Here is a 19,742-nt window from a genome sequence, read left to right on the forward strand (position 1 = left end):
TTTAGAAGGTTTCTTGGTTTGTGTTTTGGCTGGTATTTCTCCAAAACAGAACTTGAATCATCACAAATTAAATATTTGTTTAGGCATAACCCTTTCCAAAAAACATAAGCTCTTACTGAGACACAATCATCATTTGAAGTCATTCTCAAGAAAAAGTACTTCCCCAGCAGACAAAAAAAAAACTCAAACAAACCAAAACAAAACAAAAAAAAAAATAAAGAAAAGAGGAAAAACAAGATTAGATTAAAGAAAGAGGACTAAATATTATGTGGCCAGAAGTTAGATGGTTTTTTTCCCACAGCCAAGCAGGGAGATAGGGAAAGGGCGAAGAAAAAGAAATGTCAGAAGATAAACTAAAGCCAAATTAACTAAAAAAGTTGTTTTTTAAAGTGATGGTAGTGGTGTAGCAAGAAAACCCTCAGCAAAAGCACTCCAGCAAAGCTGAGATAAGCAAGTTGACAACAGAAGAGTGAGCCCAGCCTAAGAGACTGAAACCTGGTTTTGTTCAGCAGCAAACTAAGCTACATTTCAAGTCCAATTTATTTCCTCTTTGTACCTGTGTTAGTAGTTCAAAGATCCACTGTAATAAAACACATAATAAAACAGAAATTTCAGAAATTATTATTAGAAATATTTAGAAATTTCTTATATTTTCCGATTTTGGCTGTGAAATTTTATGGTTTGACTCATTTATTGTAAAAGACACAGCAGCTCTGTACACAATCAACTGGGGGAGTGCCCGAGGTGTAACAAAGCAGAGCTGGGCCATGCAAAACCTGAAAAACATCACCTTGTAAAGATTTTTTTTGTCTCATTCATAGCACGAATAAGAAACCAGAACAAAAATGTAAAGGAAGGAAGCAAAAACCTGCACAGTTGGAATCCAAGTTTGGTTTTTCTCCAGCCTCATCAGTAGCAAATAATGGTTATCAAAGCTGCTTCTGTTCTGCAAGTTCCTGGTGCTCATCACTCTCTTACATTACCTTTTATTGCTCTAAAGCAAGGCATAACTACCTCCTGAGACAATTTCTTAACCAAAATCTTGCCTAGAAGTGGTTCAGGTTGAGGTTTTTCCAGTGTACCACAGATATTTATATTTAATCTCACTCAAAGTGTTCACATTTTCCAGTCAGTGCTAAAACTGGCAGTGGCAGGTACTTTTCTGGGGGATTTTTATTTTTAAGCTCATTTTTAATCCCTGAATATCATGATGTGGAATTTGGAGTTCTAGAAAAATGTGTGAAAGTGCTCATCGAGGTTAAACAATTCCACCCTACCAGAAAGGTGAACTAGAGTTTGGTTTTCCATTATAAAATATAGGGAGTTTATGCCTAGAATAATATTTGCAGTGATTCTTATAGAAAGAAAATTTGGGAATGCTCTTGTAAATGCAAAAGAGCAAGAGATTCAAATTTTACAGACTCAGAATTCATGTCTACCTGCTTAGTCTACAAGTCCTATACCTGGCATATTCTATTTAAAACCTGTAATTTATAGCTTTGGCTCATTACCTCCACATGTTTTTAAGCAGTAAGATGACAGACTCTGTCTCAGTGATGAGATGCTGGGACAGGGAATGTAGAGAATGCAAACATGAGCAAAATACTTGGAAGTTCTGGGCACTTGTTAAAGAAAGCTACATCAATCCATGCACCTCAGAATAAGCTATTTACAAAGTAGCCTGATGAGTTTATATTGGGATACAAGCTTAAAAAACCCAAACATACAAGCTTAAAACATCAAGATGACCCAAATATACCTGAATTTTTAATATTAAAGGCTTAAAAAATAACTACAGTCATTAATTCTTTTAAAAACCATAAAACAACCTTTGCTTATAAATACAAGAATAAATCATTTGAAACGGCTAAAAGCCTTTTAAGACTGCTTCTTGCAAAGCACAATGTATCAAGAAGATGTAAGAATCCTATAAAATGCTGGAACACAGCATTCGAGGAGCTGCTTTTCTAAGAGGTTGTAAAAATATATTTTAATCTAAATGCCCAGCTGAGCAGGTCAGTCAACTAAACAGCAACAGAAGAATGGGGTGGCCAAAAACAAAGGACAAGCGTGGGCTGTTGTTTCAGGGACTAGAGATAAAGGACCACTTACTTTCCTTACTCCAATTTTCCTTAAATGTTTTCTTCTTCAGGACAGCCTCAAGCTCTTACAAATGCCACACCTTTAATGAAACCTTCATCCTTGCTGCTGCTGTGCCTGCTCACTTTCTTAAATTGCTGTTGCACAGGTGGGTGGTTAAATTCAGCAGCCTAAACTAGGAATTTTTCTGGTTCACTCCAGAGCAAAAAATAGGCAAAAGGACACCCCCAGGAGAACTGCTAAGATGAAGGCATTTAATACTAAACTACCACCAAAAGGCAGATACAAGATACAAATCTGACAAGTGATTATGCCAAAGCAGTACAAGGAAGTGCCTAATTTTTAGTGCCTAATATATATATATATATATATATATGTATGTATGTATGTAAATATATATATGTAAATATATAAAAATAAATATATAAAAAGTTATATGTATATAAAATGAATATAGATAAATAAATATATATACGTGCCTAATGTATAATTATAAAAATATATATTTCTATTATATATTTTACATAATATTTTGTTAATAGCTCTAATTATTATTTTAATTTTTTTAATATTTTAAATATATTTTATTGAGTGTTTAATTATCAGGTATGTTCACAAATAGTACTATCTTTTGGAGGAATGAATGGCATGCTGAAGGGCAGAACTGGAGTCCATAACTTCCTTGATAATTTGGATGAAGCTCTACAGTAAAATAAAAAAAAATAAATAAATAAAAAACTACAGAATGAGAAGATCCTTCCTGAACACCAGGGACTCCAAATCAGTGCCACTCTAGGGATTATTGCATCCAAATTCTATGATTTTATTCTGAGAGTCCAGATCAACTCCTGTGTACAATTCTGAGGAACGTGAGACTGGAATCTCGACTGCAGAAAAAGAAGCATAGCTGGAAGGAGATGGCCCACAATGAAAATATGAAACTTTGAATAATGAACAGGTAGATTGTGGTTGGAGTTGGAGAGGGAATAAAGGAAACTTCCAACTGCCTTCTTCATAATGTATCAAGAAAATTTTTAATTTAGGAAGACAATTTCATAAGAGAGCAATTTAACCACTATTAGTGAAGGCTCAGTTTGGATGTTAGTAAAAGATCCTTAAATTTTCTATTAAATATATTATATTGAAGCGTTTAAACTTGGAGAGATTGTTCTTCTTGTTGAAAACTTCAGAACAGATTGACAAAACACCCACCAAAAATTTCCTTGGAATATTTATCCTTCCTCAGAGAACAAGGAAGGTGGATGAGATGAGGTTCAGCGCTACATTTCTAATATTGTACATTATTTATCAGACCGAATCTATTACATTGCATGCATATGTTGATTCAAATGGCCTGCACAGACACTCTCCTGCAGTCAGCCAGTGGTGATTGCTGCCCTGGGGTTTAATTTGCCTTCCAAACGATTTGCAGACTGTTGCTAAACATTACGGTAGAGAAGGATCAGCAGTCTGCATGACAGGAGCTGGGAATGGGTTGTGTAAAGAGGCCAACGAGACAGATACCCAAAGCTGTCAGAGGGCCTCACTGAGCTCTACAATTACTAGTGGCATAAGGAAGAGCCCTATTCTATATCCCCAAATTTCTATGGCTGAGTTTGTCATCATGGATTCCCCAGCCATATTTAACTTAGCTATTTAACATGTGTTTTTGGGAGACAAAGTGATTTATTTTAAGGCTGGATTGTGTCCTGTGTGCACTACGAGGACAAAAAAAACCAAGGAAGTTTGACTACACTGAGTAAACAAACAATAAAATCAGATTTTAAAGTCTCAGTTGTCTCAGAGGAGAACAGATTTAGGATGGTGGAGTCCACACCACACATCTGTAGAGGTCTCAAGCATAGGGGTAACCAGAAAGTGTACAGAAAAAAATACCTGCCCAACCAAGAATTTCAACAGCTGTGCTGTTTCTAGGATCACAACCCTGCAGCTTGATGATTAATGAAGACTGACTGTACCTGGCGACCTGCAGAGTCACACAGGAGCAAATGAGCCATGAGGAGGTTACAGCAGCTGCTTACAAATGGGCTGCAGCACTCCCCCTGCTCCAGCAGTGACCCCTGAGAAGAGTGCTTTCCCCTCCTAGGTGTACTACATCCATGCCAAAAACTCCATGTTAGCCCTTCTTTACCACCACATGCTCCTTTACAGAGCTTCGAGGCACTGCCCTGCTGGTCAGGCTGACGCCAGGGCTCTGGCCCTGAGTGAGCACAGAGTGCAGTCAGGTGTTCTCCAAGAAACCTCTAGTAACCCACACTTCACAGCTTGAGGCATGCAAATCAAATGTTTTATGGTAAGTCATGGAAGGAAAGTCCGATTTGTAAATCAAATGTTTTATGGTCTGTAAGTCGTGGAAGGAAAGCCCGATTTGGTCAGCTCCCCTTTCATCCCATTCATTGGATGTTTTCTAATGCCAGTGAAGCACTTGTTCATGCAGGGCTTTGCTTTGACCAGGCTCTGAACAGTGGGTGTGTCTCCTCACGGAGGTAGAGGTGTAATCCAAAAGCAGCATTTTGTCTCATGCCACTGTTGAGGAATTTTCCCCGAGTTCTGCTGCACTGTGTGAATCGCTGAATGACATATGCTCCATCTGAACACGGGGAAAACAGAACTGCGAGTGGCATCCACGTTACTGTACACACACAGCTTTTTCTTACTCTGCACAGCTGTTCAGCCACCCTTGGCATCTTCACTTTCTAATAAAAACACCGTGCAAACACTTGAAACAAACATCTTTTTTCTCCTGGTTGCTACCACCCAGCAATGGTACAAGGGATGTCTGTATTTACCACTGCAAGCATTCTTTGAATTCTTAAATGAGAATCTTACATCTGCATCCACAGAGGCAGAACAGGCAGACACCATCTGAATAAACTTCAGGGAGTTGTGCTAACGTGGGATGAGCATGGTGGGTACTGTTTAAACCACAGGTACACACATTTAGTTATGGATAACCTTTGAAACTCCCACCTGCCCATAAGAACACCGAGTTCAGATTGCAACCCATATAATGCACTTAATTAAACAATCTTCCCTCAGCTGAGATCCACTGGGCTTTTTTGTTTTAATCCATCTATATAGAATTTCCATTTGCTTCCCACTCTGCTGACTTCAAAATGCCTCTGAACTTCAGCAAAGCTTAGTGAGTTTCTCATTGTGGATTAGAAATAAAGACAAAGCTCAGGCCAAATTTTTCCCATTAGCCACAGCCACAGAGATACTAACAACTGAAATGAAGGAATTAATGGTGACAAGCTATTTTTAAAATAGATGAAGCATCACTATTTCTACTTCTTAGCAGTAGCTGATCCTTCAATATTAGCTTATTTTTTTAAAACCCAACCTTATTAAAAGTACATATTAAAAAGATTTCTCCCATATAGGAATTTGATTCATTTTAAGGAAGATGGAGCTATTCCAACCTCAAAGAAGTTCTCACTTATTCTAGATTTTCTTACAAAATGTATGAAAACCAGACAGAGGCCTCTAAGCAAACTCAGTAAGAAAACTGGGCAATTAGTTATTGAGTTTGCACATCATATTTGCTATATACAAAAATATAGAAGAAATATAGAGCATATGTTATTTTCTGTCTCCTTGCAGATCACCAAAATTGAAATTTGAGTATTTATCTTGAAAACCTTGAAACCCAATGCAGGTGATATGTTCACCAAGAAATCACAATTAAAATTACTGTCAATACTATTACACATCCTGTAAATTGTAATCAATACAATTCAATGCCTCATATGAGAATCAAACCTACATACATCATTTCTACCTTCTTCCATAAATATTATATATACACCCTCAGTTTACAGAATTCCCTGCGTGGAGTAGCTGAAAATACCAGTTTGTGAATCATCCTTCTGGATTCTAATCCTTTTAATAACAAGCATTTCATCCCACTGAATGTGTTCATTAAGTAAAGTACTACTGAGCATAAATAAAACAGCAGAATCTAATTTATGAATGATAAAACAGTCATTACAGCCATGGTAAACACTTCTCAGAGTCATATTCTACTGCTCAGTGGACAAAAATATCAAGGCAGAGAAACACAAAAACCAGAATATGAATAGAACAATTTCGATAATCACTTTGGATAAAAGTTCAGGTGTCCTAGGCTCTAGTTCAAATAACTGATGCTCATTTTTAACTGCAGGAATGAGGGAAGGCAAGCTGCAGTCCAGGTACAGGAGCCTTGACTCCTTGAACACGTACGGAATAGAAAGCGTGCTACGTGTCCTCATGTCAACACCCACAAACATTTATGCTTACCAAAACACAGTCTGCACTCTGCTGTGCCTATAACATCTCCCTTTGAGCCAGGAAAACAGTAAAGAAGACTGCAGAGGGTGCAGCTCAGGGAAAGTTCTCTCACCTGGAAAGATCCTGCATGGTCTTCTTCTTTGTCGCCTTCTTTTCCTTCCTTGAGGGCGATCAAGGTGAACCCTCGAAAGTAGGCAGGAGTGGCAGCAGAAAGTGTCACTGGGGTGTGATGAACAGAGAAATAGCAAAAACAAACCATTAGCTGTGAAATCAGCCACCTGCATATCATTTCACAGCTTGAAAGGTGTGTGTTCTGAGCTGGCATTAGCCAAAGTTAGAGCACTGACAACAGGGAGCCAAGCCAGCCAGAATACAAAATGTTCAGTCCAAGGTCCCACATAAACTGAGACACACTGGCTTGAAATGCCTCATCTTTTTCTTTTTTCTTCCCCCCCCACCCCCTTTTTGTTTTTAAAACCAGATTGATAATCTGCTGAGATCTACAGGAGGATTGTTTTGGTGGTGGTTTGGGGCTGGGGACACATGTGCAAGGGGGTTTTCTGTTTGTTTTGGGGGGGTGAGGGGGGGTTAAATGTAAATGTAAAGGAGCATCCCTAAATATTTGACTTTTTGTCCAGTTCTGAGCACAGACAAAGTATTTTAGTGCACAGAAAGTCTCTCTGTCTGTAATGCCAGATGACCACATTGCCTGCTCCAGCTCAGCTACACTCAACACAGCACTCCAGCTTCTGGAAATGGGGGATCTCAAAATATCCTTCCTCTGCTTCATCCTCGGGGCAAAACAGGACACAAAATTAAACTCCTGGCTGAAGCTGGCCCCTAAAGGTCGTGCTGCCAGCTCTGATTGCCAAACCAATCCCATACACCCTTCTTCACACACCTGTCCTGAGCAGGAAGGCAGCACTGGACCCACCAGCAGAGCACAGGTAATGTGATGCTGACTAATCTGATTTTACCACGCTCAGCAGCAGGATGAAATCCCTGGTTTGATGCCAGTGCAAGACAGATTTGTGTGATGTGTCTGTTCACCACCCAGCTACACCTGAGTTCACAGAATTATGGGATATTCTGGGTTGGAAGGGACCCACGAGGATTATCAAGTCCAGCTCTGAAGTGAATGGCCCCTACAGGCAATGAAGCCACATTTTTAGCACCAGGCTCTAACCAGCTGAAATAATCTCAGGGTCTCGTCAGCTGAGGCTCTTTTGAACACTATCAGAAGGAGAGAATGAGGCAGAAAGTTGAGGCAGGGTTTTTGAAATTACCAAACTCTTTTCAACAACTTAAAGAAATCCTTTCCTGAAACAGGGGTAAAATTTAGGGAAAAAAAAAAAAAAAAAAAAGTAATTCTAGAATTAAACTAAAAGAGAGAGAAAACTTAATGTTTTAAGTAGCTGTTACTTTAAATATAATGCAAACAGAGTCACTCGTAGTACTTTATTGTCACACTCTCCAACCCTGACAGGCACAATAAAAACTGAAGACCACCCACAGTTTTCAGAGCAAACTACAACTACCAAGGCTGCTCCATAGAAGAGTATCCACAAGAGACTCCCTCTCACACAAATAGGCTGCAAGGGGTTGAATCACACTGCTAAAAATTACAGATTGCCCCTAAAAGATAGGGATTTCAAAATATAGCCCGGAGTTCATTTGGAACATATGGAGAGCTCTTTGATCTAGAAATTCAGTAGCAGAAAAATATAAAATAGGCTATTTGAAAATATCTAGCATTATTCAGCTGTACTGGGGTCTAAAACAGTGCTTGTACAAATACCTAACTTTTCTGACTCTATGTGGAATAAAAAACAAGGATTGAAGAAATTTATTTCAATTTTCAAACTTTTGTGTAAGTGCCATGCTTTGACCTATAAACCTGCAAACACCTGTACAAATCTGGGGAAGTGATGGGCACAATAGCAAGTCCCCCAGCTCTCAAGATTTTCAACACACTTTTCATTCCATGGAATGTTAGGATGAGCTTAAATGTCGTGATTTTGGGGGAGAAAGAAAATTTCACATATTATATTCCAAAATGGGATAGCAACATAATGTCATTAAAATTTCTGCTTACTTTACAATGTATTGCTCCAATTCATTATTTCATTTTCTGCCCAATAATTAGCATGACTAGTCCAGTTTTACAAAGTTCTGCAGCTCTGGCTAAATGAAAACCCACAGGCAGCCTCTCAGTTGCAATAACTGAGAACAGCACAGTGCTCAACAGAGATGAGCACATTACTCCTGCTTGAACAGTGATTCTTAGAAATTAAGTGCCATAAAGGCCTTTTACATGCAACAAAATTTTTCCATATCATACGCAATTAAGGACTCTGAATCACTGTGAGTTAAAGGTTACACCAGAAATACTCAAATATGTGTGCAAGCAAGCAGAGAATCCAGCTGTGGGTTGACTCAACAGTTTTCATTTTCCTCACAAAGTTACAAACAGTTTTCAAAATTCCAAACCCCTACCTATAAAACAGAGAAGATCTTAGAAGCTACAGAAAAATCAGGAGAAAGGAAGGCAGTTCCAGAGCCTGACTCATAGTTTTTGAATGCCTGGGGTTAGCAGTACCCCTGCTGCGGTTGCAGTCATTTTAACCCCGAAGAAATCCGAGGGGAGGGGATGCTTCCTCCCCCAGCCTGCGCTGCTCACTCAGCAGCCTCATCCAGGCAGCTGCGCTCTCCGCTGGGCTCGGGGAACTCACCCAGCCCAAAAGCCGAACAAACCAAGCCCAGCCCGAGGGTTCAGCCGGGTCCATCCCTGCGCGGCTGCTCCGCAGCGCGGTGCCAGCGGCGGGCACCGGGAGGGCACGGAGCCGCCCGAGCGGAGCAGGCTCCTGGGGATTTAGGGTCCGTGCTTTGGGATTTATTTACACGTTCAGGGATGTGTGCTTCGGTAGCCCAGAGCTGGGCCAGAACGCCGGGGAACACCTGAGCTGGGAAGGTTTCTGTCAGTGCTCGGAACCATGCGTGTGCTCAGCGCGCACCGCAGCACGAGGGTTTTGTCCCAAATCCGGAGCTTGTCCTGGGGTCGCTGCCTCTGGGCTGGGTGTTCCAGCCCGGCAGAGGCTCGCCCTGCACGGGCAGCGCTGGGAAGCTGTCAGACCACATCTGTTTTTCACAAGGGAGCGGCTCTTTGTTGCATAAGAGCCGAGAGTTCTTGGGCTAAACTCTGCCATTTTAAACAACAGCTGTGTCCTGCTCACACCGCCTTCACACTAATTAACTTTCACTGAATGATATAAACTTCCTGCAAGGATCACTTAAATCTCAGCGCAAGCCCCAGAGTTAAGGATTTCACTTTAAAGGGAAGATTACATATCAGCAGTTACTTTTGTCTGCTTCCATCCCTCTGGCAAACCTCTAATTACTTTACAAGTTGCACTTTGGCACACGCCTTCCACATGCTCCTCTTTCCCCTGTGTCCCAGGCTGAAGGTGGGGTGATCAAAGCAGTTGCTGCTTTGGTTTCAGGCAGAAAACCTGATTATTCTCACCCTACACAACTGCACATCCTGTGTTGTACATTGCACAAGTTCCGACAAACACACGTTCCAAATTTCACCCGTATTCTGTGAAACGTGGGAATGGCTGATGTAGTTACGGAATGAGTGCTTGTTTGAAAAGTGTTTGTACATTGAGGGGGGAAGAAGGAAATGGAAAGAAAAAGCCTCAACATTGCTTAGAACAGAAGTCCCCCAAGCAATGCAATGAAGCACAACACCTTAAATGAGCCTTTCCTCAAAAACTGAGAAAGTGAACTGACCTACAAGTGGAAATTCCATTAAAACCAGAAACAGCATCCACACAGAAGGTGTATGTAAGGATTATAACTAGTCTAGTACTCCTTTTCTTCTTCAGAATCATAACTTGATGATATCATAGCAGAAAGCATGTCTACTGCATGTTAGCGTGTGGAATGGGCACACTCACTGCCTTTTTGTAGAAGCAAGTTTATTTGCATTTTAATGGCATGAAACTTACCTCATTTTTTTGTGGAAATCTCATGCAATCATTAATCTAACTCTACAATCAATACAGCCAGGATTGAGTATTTTCAAGGATCATTACCCTGTAGCACCATCCAAACTTCAGGCTCATTTGTGCCTCTGAACACTGTGAGAACTCTGCCCTTCAGTGGAAGCGAGAGCAGCTCCATCAAGGTCGAAGGAACCCAGCAGGGAGGAGAGGGCCTTGACCCTAGGATGGAGTGCCCACAAACCTGGTCCTACAGGGAGACATTTTTAATTTGTTTGTCAGAAGAACGTGCTCTTACTTACTGCTGCCAGGCACAGGAGGAGAATACCCACCCAGAGAAGTTATTCAGTGCCCAGGGCCGCTGTTTTCTGTCACAGCTCCAGAGGTGGAAAACCCAGACCTCACAGCTCCTTACACACAGATCCCCCCAGGGTTCCCCCTCAGGGCAAATGGCTTCTGATTGATCTAAAGGTGAATAACTGCAGGGGAGCCATAAAAACTCCCCCAAACAGCAGCTGTGAATGGTGGTCTCCTGATTCCCACACTGCAAGAGTGCTGAGATTCTTCCTTCTTGAGTGTCTGATGTGTCACATCGACTGATGGCATGAAGATAAATGGATGTCCCTGCACTGAGGCTTTTGTGGAGCACATTTGCATGTGCAGATAATTCCTGTGTTATCCACCTTGAAAATACTAGTTTATTCCAAGAGCCCACTAGGGAATGTGCCAAGGATCCAGATGCATCAATTCAGGCAGGGGCCATGGAAACAGGAATATCTGGCTCCAGTGCTAAGGAGGTTGTGCAAGTCTTCTGCCATGTTGCATATAGAGTAATTTGCAGGTAAATAAATACAAACAAACAATCAAAACCCCACAGACTGGTCATGATATCTCATTTTTTTAATAATTTGTTGGATTTTCCATCATTTGCATAAAACAGGAATAAAGTTCCAGTTGGACTGTAGAAATGGCTTTGAAAGCAAGCTCTCAGAACTTTCTGTATATTGTCAGTTGTTGTGTTACAGCAACATTTATTTGTGTTCTTCCAAGCATTCAGGAATGTGTCCTTAAAGAACAAGCTACATACCCCAATGTGCCACCTGAATACTTCAGCCCTAAGGATGAGAAATGTAGGCACATATTCTGTTCTACATTTTAACTTTTTACTATTAGCTGTAATTTTCTCACTTCCAAGCAGCTATAATAGCCTAATGTGATTTTATTAATTGAGTTCCTAATGCCAAGACCTAATATCTCCAGAAAATTAGTTCTGCTAATTCATCTGGGAGTTTCTTTCTTCCTACATTTCTATGCAATAGAAACTTCTTTGGTAGATGACTGGAAGTGTCCAGTAACGTTTTCACAGAAGTGAATTCCAAAACTTTTAAAGAACGTTCGCATTTGTCACTATCACAAAATTTGGCACATCTTTGTCCTGCTTAGTAGATGTATCAAGCTGACATGCCACATGAAATCTTTCAGACTAATCCTAATGTCTGGAACAGCTACCCAGCTTGTGAGTGATGTGCATTTCCTCACATCATGTTAAAAAAAAAAAGAATTTTGGGGAAAAAATCAAATCAATAGCATGCAAAGTTACAGACGGGTGCTCAAAACGGGTGAACCACTGCTGCAGATGTACATCTCAGCCTTTGAAGAAACACAATGATTATGCTAAATGCACACATTTTTCTCCCTATATATACTAAGATTCCCATGTTCATGCAATGGGAAAGCATTGCTCTTTACCCTGGATCTAAGAAACACTTAGAAGAATCTCCTAATATCTTTTTTTCCCTAAAAGTATGTTAATTATGGTACCTAAAAATGTCCAAGTTCTTTTTAAAGTGCTTTTAAAATTCAAGAGTAACAGTACATTCCAAGAAGGTTTATTTCTGAAGGTTTATTTATTACACAGTGAGGCAGAAAAAGTGACCAAAACCTGTCTTTGCCTATTAATTAGTAAAATACACCCAAATGTGCTTTGGAAGTTCATTCCAAGGACTGTATGTGACATACTCAAGGAAGAACGAATGCCTCCATCTCTTATTTACAGTGGTCTTTAGCACTGTCTCTGCCTCTTTCCTGTTTGAACCATCTGTTCATTTGCCAAAAAAAAAAAAGAAATCTCAGGGGTGGGATAAACGTAAGTGGAAAATGTGGGGAATTGGCAGTATGCTGCATCATGTTTGCCCATATGCTAACTCATTATATTAGCATTTCATATTTCAGGGCAAGAACCATTAGCTCCGAGCTTCCTCTCCTTCCTGCTGAATGTTAAAGCTTCTCCCATGCACTGGGCTGTATTTAAAGGGATAGGAAGAAATCCCACAGAAGCGGCTAAACGGGGGAAGAGTGTGCTTTGCATCCCTGCAACTTGTGATCTTGTGCGAGCGCTGAGCCTGTAGAGAGGGTTCGTAAAGGAAAGGAAATTCCTCTTAATGAGGAATGCTTGGGAGTAAAGTGATACACTGAAACCCAACTCCTCTCACTTGCCATGGAAGCATCCCCAATAAAGTAATGCGTGGGGGTGCATTACCCTGCCTCAACCCACACAGCTACACACGCACACGCCAAGAGGGATCCGGAGATGACAGGCAGAGACACGCTACAGCTCCAGAGCCACTGATCCTCACCATTATCGCTAGCAGGGGATGCAGAGGATGTCCAACTTACCCCGGTAACTGTTTCCAGGCTTGTAAAATTCTGGATCGCCCTCCACCCTGAGGCTGAATTCATTGTACCCTTCCCTCCTGGTGCCTTGGGCTCGCAGGATCCGACTGCAATATCCCTCGGATTTCGCGGCTTTCTCCAAGGTTTCGTCAGGAAAACCCTTCGCCACCAAGGGGAAAGTCAGCGCCAGGAGCCGCAGGGCCAGCGGCTGCAGATGCGCTCCCATCCTCGGCGCTCCGCACAACTTTTGGGGGCCGGGGCGGCGCTGGGAGCGGGCCGGGGGGCACGGGGGGCACGGCGGGGCTGGGCAGGCAGGCAGGGCACGGCAGGACGGGCTGAGCGCTCCCGGGCAGCCCCAGCCGGCAGCGGCCCCCAGCGTGAGGCTGCCAGGTCGGATCGGAGGGACCGGCTCGGCTGCTGGCGGCGAGAGGGAGGGGAAAAAGCAGGGAGGGGGCACGGAGGGAGGGGACGGCGGAGAGGGGAGGGCAGGAGGGAGGGAGGGAAGTCTGATCTTGCCCAGATCCCGAAGTGAAGTGCTGTTTTGTTTCAGAGCGTGTGATTAGCAGCTCGGTAGTGTTTGCTTAGGCGAGCTGAATTCACAGGGTTCGGTGAAAGAGCGGGGCAAGGGGACGCTGCTGTCTCCCAGGCACCCAGCGCAGAGCTGAGCCCACAGACCTGAAATGAATCCCCCGGCATTCCTGCCAAAGTCTGTAGTTACTGTTGGGATAGCAAGGCTCAAAGAATTTCCCCACAGCCCTCCACCCTCCCGTCTCCCTGCGAGGCGGCAGACATGATAAACATCACCAGCCAAAGAGCGCGGACGGACCGAGCCAGCCCTCGCCCGCCGCACGCCGGAGCAGCGAGGAGCATCGGCTGCCGCTCCTCGGGTACCACGGAGGGGAGAGAGGCAGGCTGAGAGACGCGGGGAGGTGGCTGTGCCACAGACACGAGGTCCCTCTCCACGCCAGCCTGCCACAGAGCACATCAGGCTGTGCGAGTGGCTCACCTCAGGGAAGCGTGGGAGGTCTGCTCCAGCACTCGGGAAAATCCCGGCAGATGCAAGCAGCAGAGAGCAGGGCTCATTATTTTGCCTTTACACAAGGCACGCTGAGGCGCAATGACGCTGAGTGACTTATCTAAATCCACAAAAGAAGATTACAACGGTGGGAAAAAAAAGAAAGTGAACCTAGACCCCCGGGGTCCCTAACTCCAGGGTTTTGATCCTAAGATGCTCTTCTTCTCTCGCTCTCTCTCCCTCCCTCTACTGCTTTGTAAGTGGAGGAGAAAGCAGGAAAGGTCTTCGAGCAGGACCTGAATACTTTCAGGATGACAGATGCACAAGAGGGCACAAATCCCTTTCTAACCCCTTGCTCCAGGATAGGACTGCAGCAGATGGATGAATACAACTGCATTTGTGCACAACTTCCAGGAAGTATGAGAAACAGCAAGCAGTTTGGAGTCCTCCTGGACCCTACTATGGCATTTGTTAGCATCAGATTTGCAAATTTCTGGTTTCCAAACTTACCTTTGGAAGATGATTTGCAACAACCTCATGCTGTGTGTCAAATAAAGGTGTTTATTTAGGTGTCTGTGAGGATGCAGGACCTTTATTTTCTGAAAGATTACTTGCCAAGAGCTTTGCCACTGTAAGCTGTAACTGTTTATATTTCAGTCTCTGTTCATGCTTATAAAGAACGCAAACTGCCACAGCCTCAAATTCTTCATTCCCTAAAGATTACGTTAACAAAGATGGGATTGGTTGGGTGAGATTTTAGCTTTTGCTGCAAACACAGGGCTACTGGCAATGTCCCTCCACGTCTGTGAAGAGGTGGCAGTCAAGCTCTGGTACCAGACTGAGTGGTAAAATCCCATTTGTGAGGACATGCCTGCTTAGCCACCTGCTACAGTGGCTGGGGCTGACTGCAGAGACTTCCACTGCTGAGGAAAGAGTTTGATTAGGGAAGGAGAGGAGGTCTCTGCAGCACAAGATGCTTTTTCTGATCCTCTCATCCTGCTGGAGGAAGGAGAATGAGTGATCCTGACCTTCCAGGGCAATACACCAGGTTCCATTCAGTCTGCTCCCTCCACTGTTTGACTCCCACCCAACCTGCCAGTACAAGGGCAAGTCGATCCATCGTCTTTGAGGCAACAATATTCAGCCTGCTTTTGCTACTGAAGCCTTGAGTTGGCACAGTTATGCAGAATATTTAGTTTCATGCTTCCAAAGACCCATGTTCATGTGGGTAATTAAGTGACTGCAGTTCAGCAATGTCGTAAACTCTTGGGTCTCATATGACCATGATCTTCACCTCATTCATTTATGAGAACAAGCTTTGCTTTATGTGGGTTCCTCAGCCAAAGATGCCTGTGAATTTGATTAATTTGATATTTGACTTCTCATTTCTTTTGCTGAGATTGATTGAAAAGCAATTACCTGACTAAAGCATTCCTGACAGGAACTGCACAGGCTTCTGCACAATCCACCTTTGTTTTGAGCCAGTGTTGTGTACTAACTCAACACTCCTCAAAGTGTTTTTAGCCCTTTTCAGATTTTTGGGGGTTTTATATGGTAAATAATTCACTAGCATCTGTTGACTCTTATCTTCCAGTAGATTTTATGTCTCTTAGTTATTAATTCCTGAAATGGCCTGGCCCGTTGCTTCTGGTACTTTTTTGTTCAAAAGCATTGTAAACTTTCCTAGAAAGGCCTTGCTAAAAGTGAATGCCACAGTGTCTTGCTAAAAGTGACTGCTTCAACTTAGCAGCTGATATAGACAAATTAACCTGCACTGCCTACAGCCATGAAATGAGTAATTTGTTGTAGAGACAGTTTAGAGCATGGGCAATGTCATTAAGCATGGGCATCCTCGGGGTTTTCTATTTGTTCTACTAATTAGTGTGTGTTTGCCTAAAGCATCCAGCGTGCTGTATCAGTCAGAGATGCATGCAGGCTGATGAGCCCAACCATCCATGGCAAATTTAACAGAGGAAGCCTCGCATCTGGGGGACTGCGGCGCTGCTTTCCTTTGTGCACTCTCTAGGATGAATAAAGTTGCTGTCCATGACTATTAGGCATAACAATCATTACTGGGATAATATTGCATCTGATGGAGCTGTAATGGTTGGAGGAGACTGTCTCTCCCCTCCCCCTCGCCTCCACAAAGTGGGCTTTGCTAACAAACAAAAATCATTCCACAGCGCCAGCAGTCTTTCTCACTTTTTGCTTCCCCTGTAAAGGATCCTGTTTTTTTCAAGTGGCATTTTAGAAGACTGCACTAACTACTGTAGAATACCCCTACACTGACTGGAAGATATGATAGGGGGCATTTAATAGTTTGTTGTTTTTTTTTTTTCCTTCTGCTTCTATGATTTCAATTAGTTGTTTTGAAGTCTTGGGAATTGTCTACAAAGCAACAATGTGCAATGCAATGCTTGGCTACACAACACCTGATTTTAGAGACCACAGACCTCAAATTAAACCAGTGCCTCTGGTAAACTGATATAAACTGATTACATCAATATTAGACCCCTAAAAAGAGCCAGCTCTCTGAGCAGAAGCCAAAAAAACCAGCCAAAATAACACATCAGGGTGGCAGGTGCCCTAAATCTCACAACCAGCAGGTGCTTGATAACTTCACAGGGCTGTAGCATTCACCTCCCTAACCCCAGGAGCTTTAGTATTTTCTGTAAATAAATACAGTAATAATAATTACAGGGCGATACATCTCTTTCATAAGATGGCAGGAATGTTACCCGCTCTTCCACAAGAGCTAATGATTAAAATATTCCTGTAGAATGTCAGAGACAAATGGGTTTCAGCTCCTTGCTTGGTTTGCAAGTCCTCAGATCCTCATTTCTCAGGAAGCTGCTCATTGTGAAAATTTAAATTTTCTCAAAGCACTCTCAGTCCCTCATAGAAATTGGAGACTTCTAAAGTTGAACTGATGCTGAAATGAAAGAAAGGAGATTGAGGGTGTTGTATCAGTTAGAATGGATTTTATGGATAGAGATCCAGGGTGCCTTTTCCTTCTCCTCCTCAGACATTAATTGTATTGGGAACTGTATTGGGATCAAAAGCTCTCCAGAGGTTCAGGTGGTCACCTACCATCAAAAGTTTGCAGTAAGTGCATTCTGAATACCTCTGCCAAATTAGGAGATGTAAGTTGAGGAAAGTGACCAAAAGTGACTTCTAACTTTTCCTCGTGAGCAAGATATCCCCTTGCTCACAGGTGCCAGGGCAGAGGACGCTGCTGTTCAGGCAGAGGAGGAGAGCTCTGGATGACTGAGGAACAACGCTGCAACACAAAGGTTTTATCTGCAATAAAACCTTCCGTGACCAGGAGGGCGAGAAGGGCATCTGAGGTTTGCACTTTCAAAGGTGCTTATCTCATTTTCAGACCTTTGTGTCTTACTATAGATTTGCTATTAGTCTCATTTGCATCTCTCTCCTTTCCCACTGCTCCAGCAGTCACAGTCAGTTTTTCTTAAACAAGACAGAAACTCCCTCTATTGATTTAGATGGAATAATAACCCTGTTGCTATTAAAATCCCCCTCCACCTACAGCAAGAACAAGGCTTTTCTCATACAGTTCATGCTGTCTGAAGCGTGTTTAGAAAGGCATCCAGAGATATCTGCTGTCCTATTAGACAAAGTAAAGAGCTTGGGAGACACTTTAAATGATTTCTTACTTCTCTGTAGCACTGTCCTCAGCTTCTTTTCTCTCAAGAATCCAAGCAGTGACAAGTAATGACAGTAAATGTTTGCAGAGGTCTGCTTGCCATTTACACCACTGTCAGTCAATACCATGTATCTCCAAAATTAAACTTCCCAGCAGCTCGTTATATTTGCCTGTTCAGTCATGCATGCCTTCTGCATATTTTCACACTGACAATGCAGAGAGTTTTCATTTCCAAGGCATTTTAAAGAAATATTTTGTCCCTGACACGGTGGGAATAGCATCATGCTTATTACTGGAGGGGCACTGCAGTGCTGAGAGAAACAGAGGCAGAGAGAGCAGCTCTGTTCAGGTTCCTCCTGGGCTTAACTGGGGCAAAACCTCAATGAAGCTGGAAAACTGTGGGACAAAACACATGTTTTGAAATAGCACAGAGGCTGCAAAAGATCTAGGAAAGTCTATCCAGCACTCTGGATAACAAAGGCAGAATGTGATTTAAACTAAGGCCGCTCTTAAATGGATTTTTCAAGCTCAGCAGTTGACAGAATCTTATCTTCCACACACAGTCTATTTTGGGGAGGAGGTTTGCTAAGGAAAGACCCAGGCTTCTTGGAACATTTAACTCAGGGTTTCTTCCAATATCAGAAAGTAAATATGTTCTTAAAAAATCTCTCCCTTTATCCCACACAGCTACTCGAGATCTATCTTGGGAATCCCTGAAAACTCCCAAGAGCAGAATAAACAACTGGTTCCTCCAAGTATGAGCTTCATTTACCCCTAAGAAAATTCCCTGCTGCAAACCTGGAGCACCAGCCATTTCTAGGTCACATCCCCTCCAATTACACCCAACTTTCTCCCTCAGCAGCCTCTGCCTTTAGAAACCTCCCAGTTTCCATGGACAGGACAGAAAAAACCATAAAACCTGTCCCCAGAATTTCATCTCTGCTCCTTCCAACTAAGCCACACAATAACTCTGCAGGCGTTTGTGTTAATTTAAAACCTCAATACCAACCTAAAATTCAGCATCTTGGTAATTTATTGAATCACCTGTCACTGATTTTACATGATTGCATGTTCTTCTGTATCTGCCTTGACCCCAGTGCCTCTAACTTGGCTATATCTGGCTAAAACACTAATGAGCAATAACCAAACTGAATTCAGCTTTTTGGCACGTTCACTATTCAGAGTCAGCTGCTCAGAGTTTTCTTATCACCATATTTTCCTCCTTGAATTGCTCAACACCTGCAGATTGGCTGTTGCTTTCACCTGTTCACCCTGTATTTGTATTTCTCCAAGACACTAGGTATGTGATAAAATTCCTATTTTTTCAGTAGCTGAGCTCTCAAAGTCAGAATATAAATGAAACTTTACATACAGAAGAAAATATTTTTTTACCAATTTTCAGGCTGGATGTTTTTCCAGGAAGAACATTAAAAAAACAGCTTACACTGTCTAAGAAAATAAATGGTTTATATCGAGACAAATAATTTATAAAAAGACACTGACCAAATTTTACACATGTCCATTATTTATTCATTCAAATCCATCCTCTTTTTCAAAAAGCATGTTTATAGTGATATAGTAAGTAACTGAATCTTCAGTCAACTCTGTTAGAATAGTTCTTAATTAGACTGCAAATATGGAAAGAAAATGTACAGTAGCATATTCCACGAACACAACAGGCCCAAAAACACAAACAACATCATCTTCAGAGACCAAAAAAACCCCAAAACCAAAACTAAACGGAAAAAAAAAACCCACTACAGAAAGTAAAAACAACAAAAACTCACAGCCAAGCAGATAAGGGCAGGGTGAAAAATTAGTTGGGATTCCTGCCACTGACCATGAAAGCAAGACAGACAAAAACAAGAATAAATCATAAATACAAGGTGATGCCATCAGTGAACTCTGACACATTTGGGAAGAGGGGCTATGCTTCAAGCACTCTGGTATTTGCAGAATAGAATTGTCTCCCAAAGCAAGCTCTTTACAACAA

The 19,742-nt window shown here is 42.3% G+C and overlaps 1 protein-coding gene across 1 annotated transcript in view; it reads right to left on the minus strand.

Annotated features, from left to right (window-relative positions):
* SPON1 (spondin 1) overlaps positions 1–13,447 on the minus strand; it is a 181,895-nt gene extending 168,448 nt beyond the window's left edge. The window contains exons 1-2 of the mRNA XM_053981102.1: positions 13,074–13,447; positions 6,506–6,612 (exon numbers count right to left, since the gene is read on the minus strand). Of these exons, the coding sequence (XP_053837077.1) occupies positions 6,506–6,612; positions 13,074–13,296 (330 nt within the window). The 5' untranslated portion in view covers positions 13,297–13,447. The remainder of the gene's footprint in view (positions 1–6,505; positions 6,613–13,073) is intronic.
* Between the last annotated feature and the right edge of the window lie 6,295 nt (positions 13,448–19,742).

This window comes from Vidua macroura, chromosome 6 (assembly GCF_024509145.1).
Source record: "Vidua macroura isolate BioBank_ID:100142 chromosome 6, ASM2450914v1, whole genome shotgun sequence".
Classification (NCBI taxonomy): Eukaryota; Metazoa; Chordata; class Aves; order Passeriformes; family Viduidae; genus Vidua; species Vidua macroura.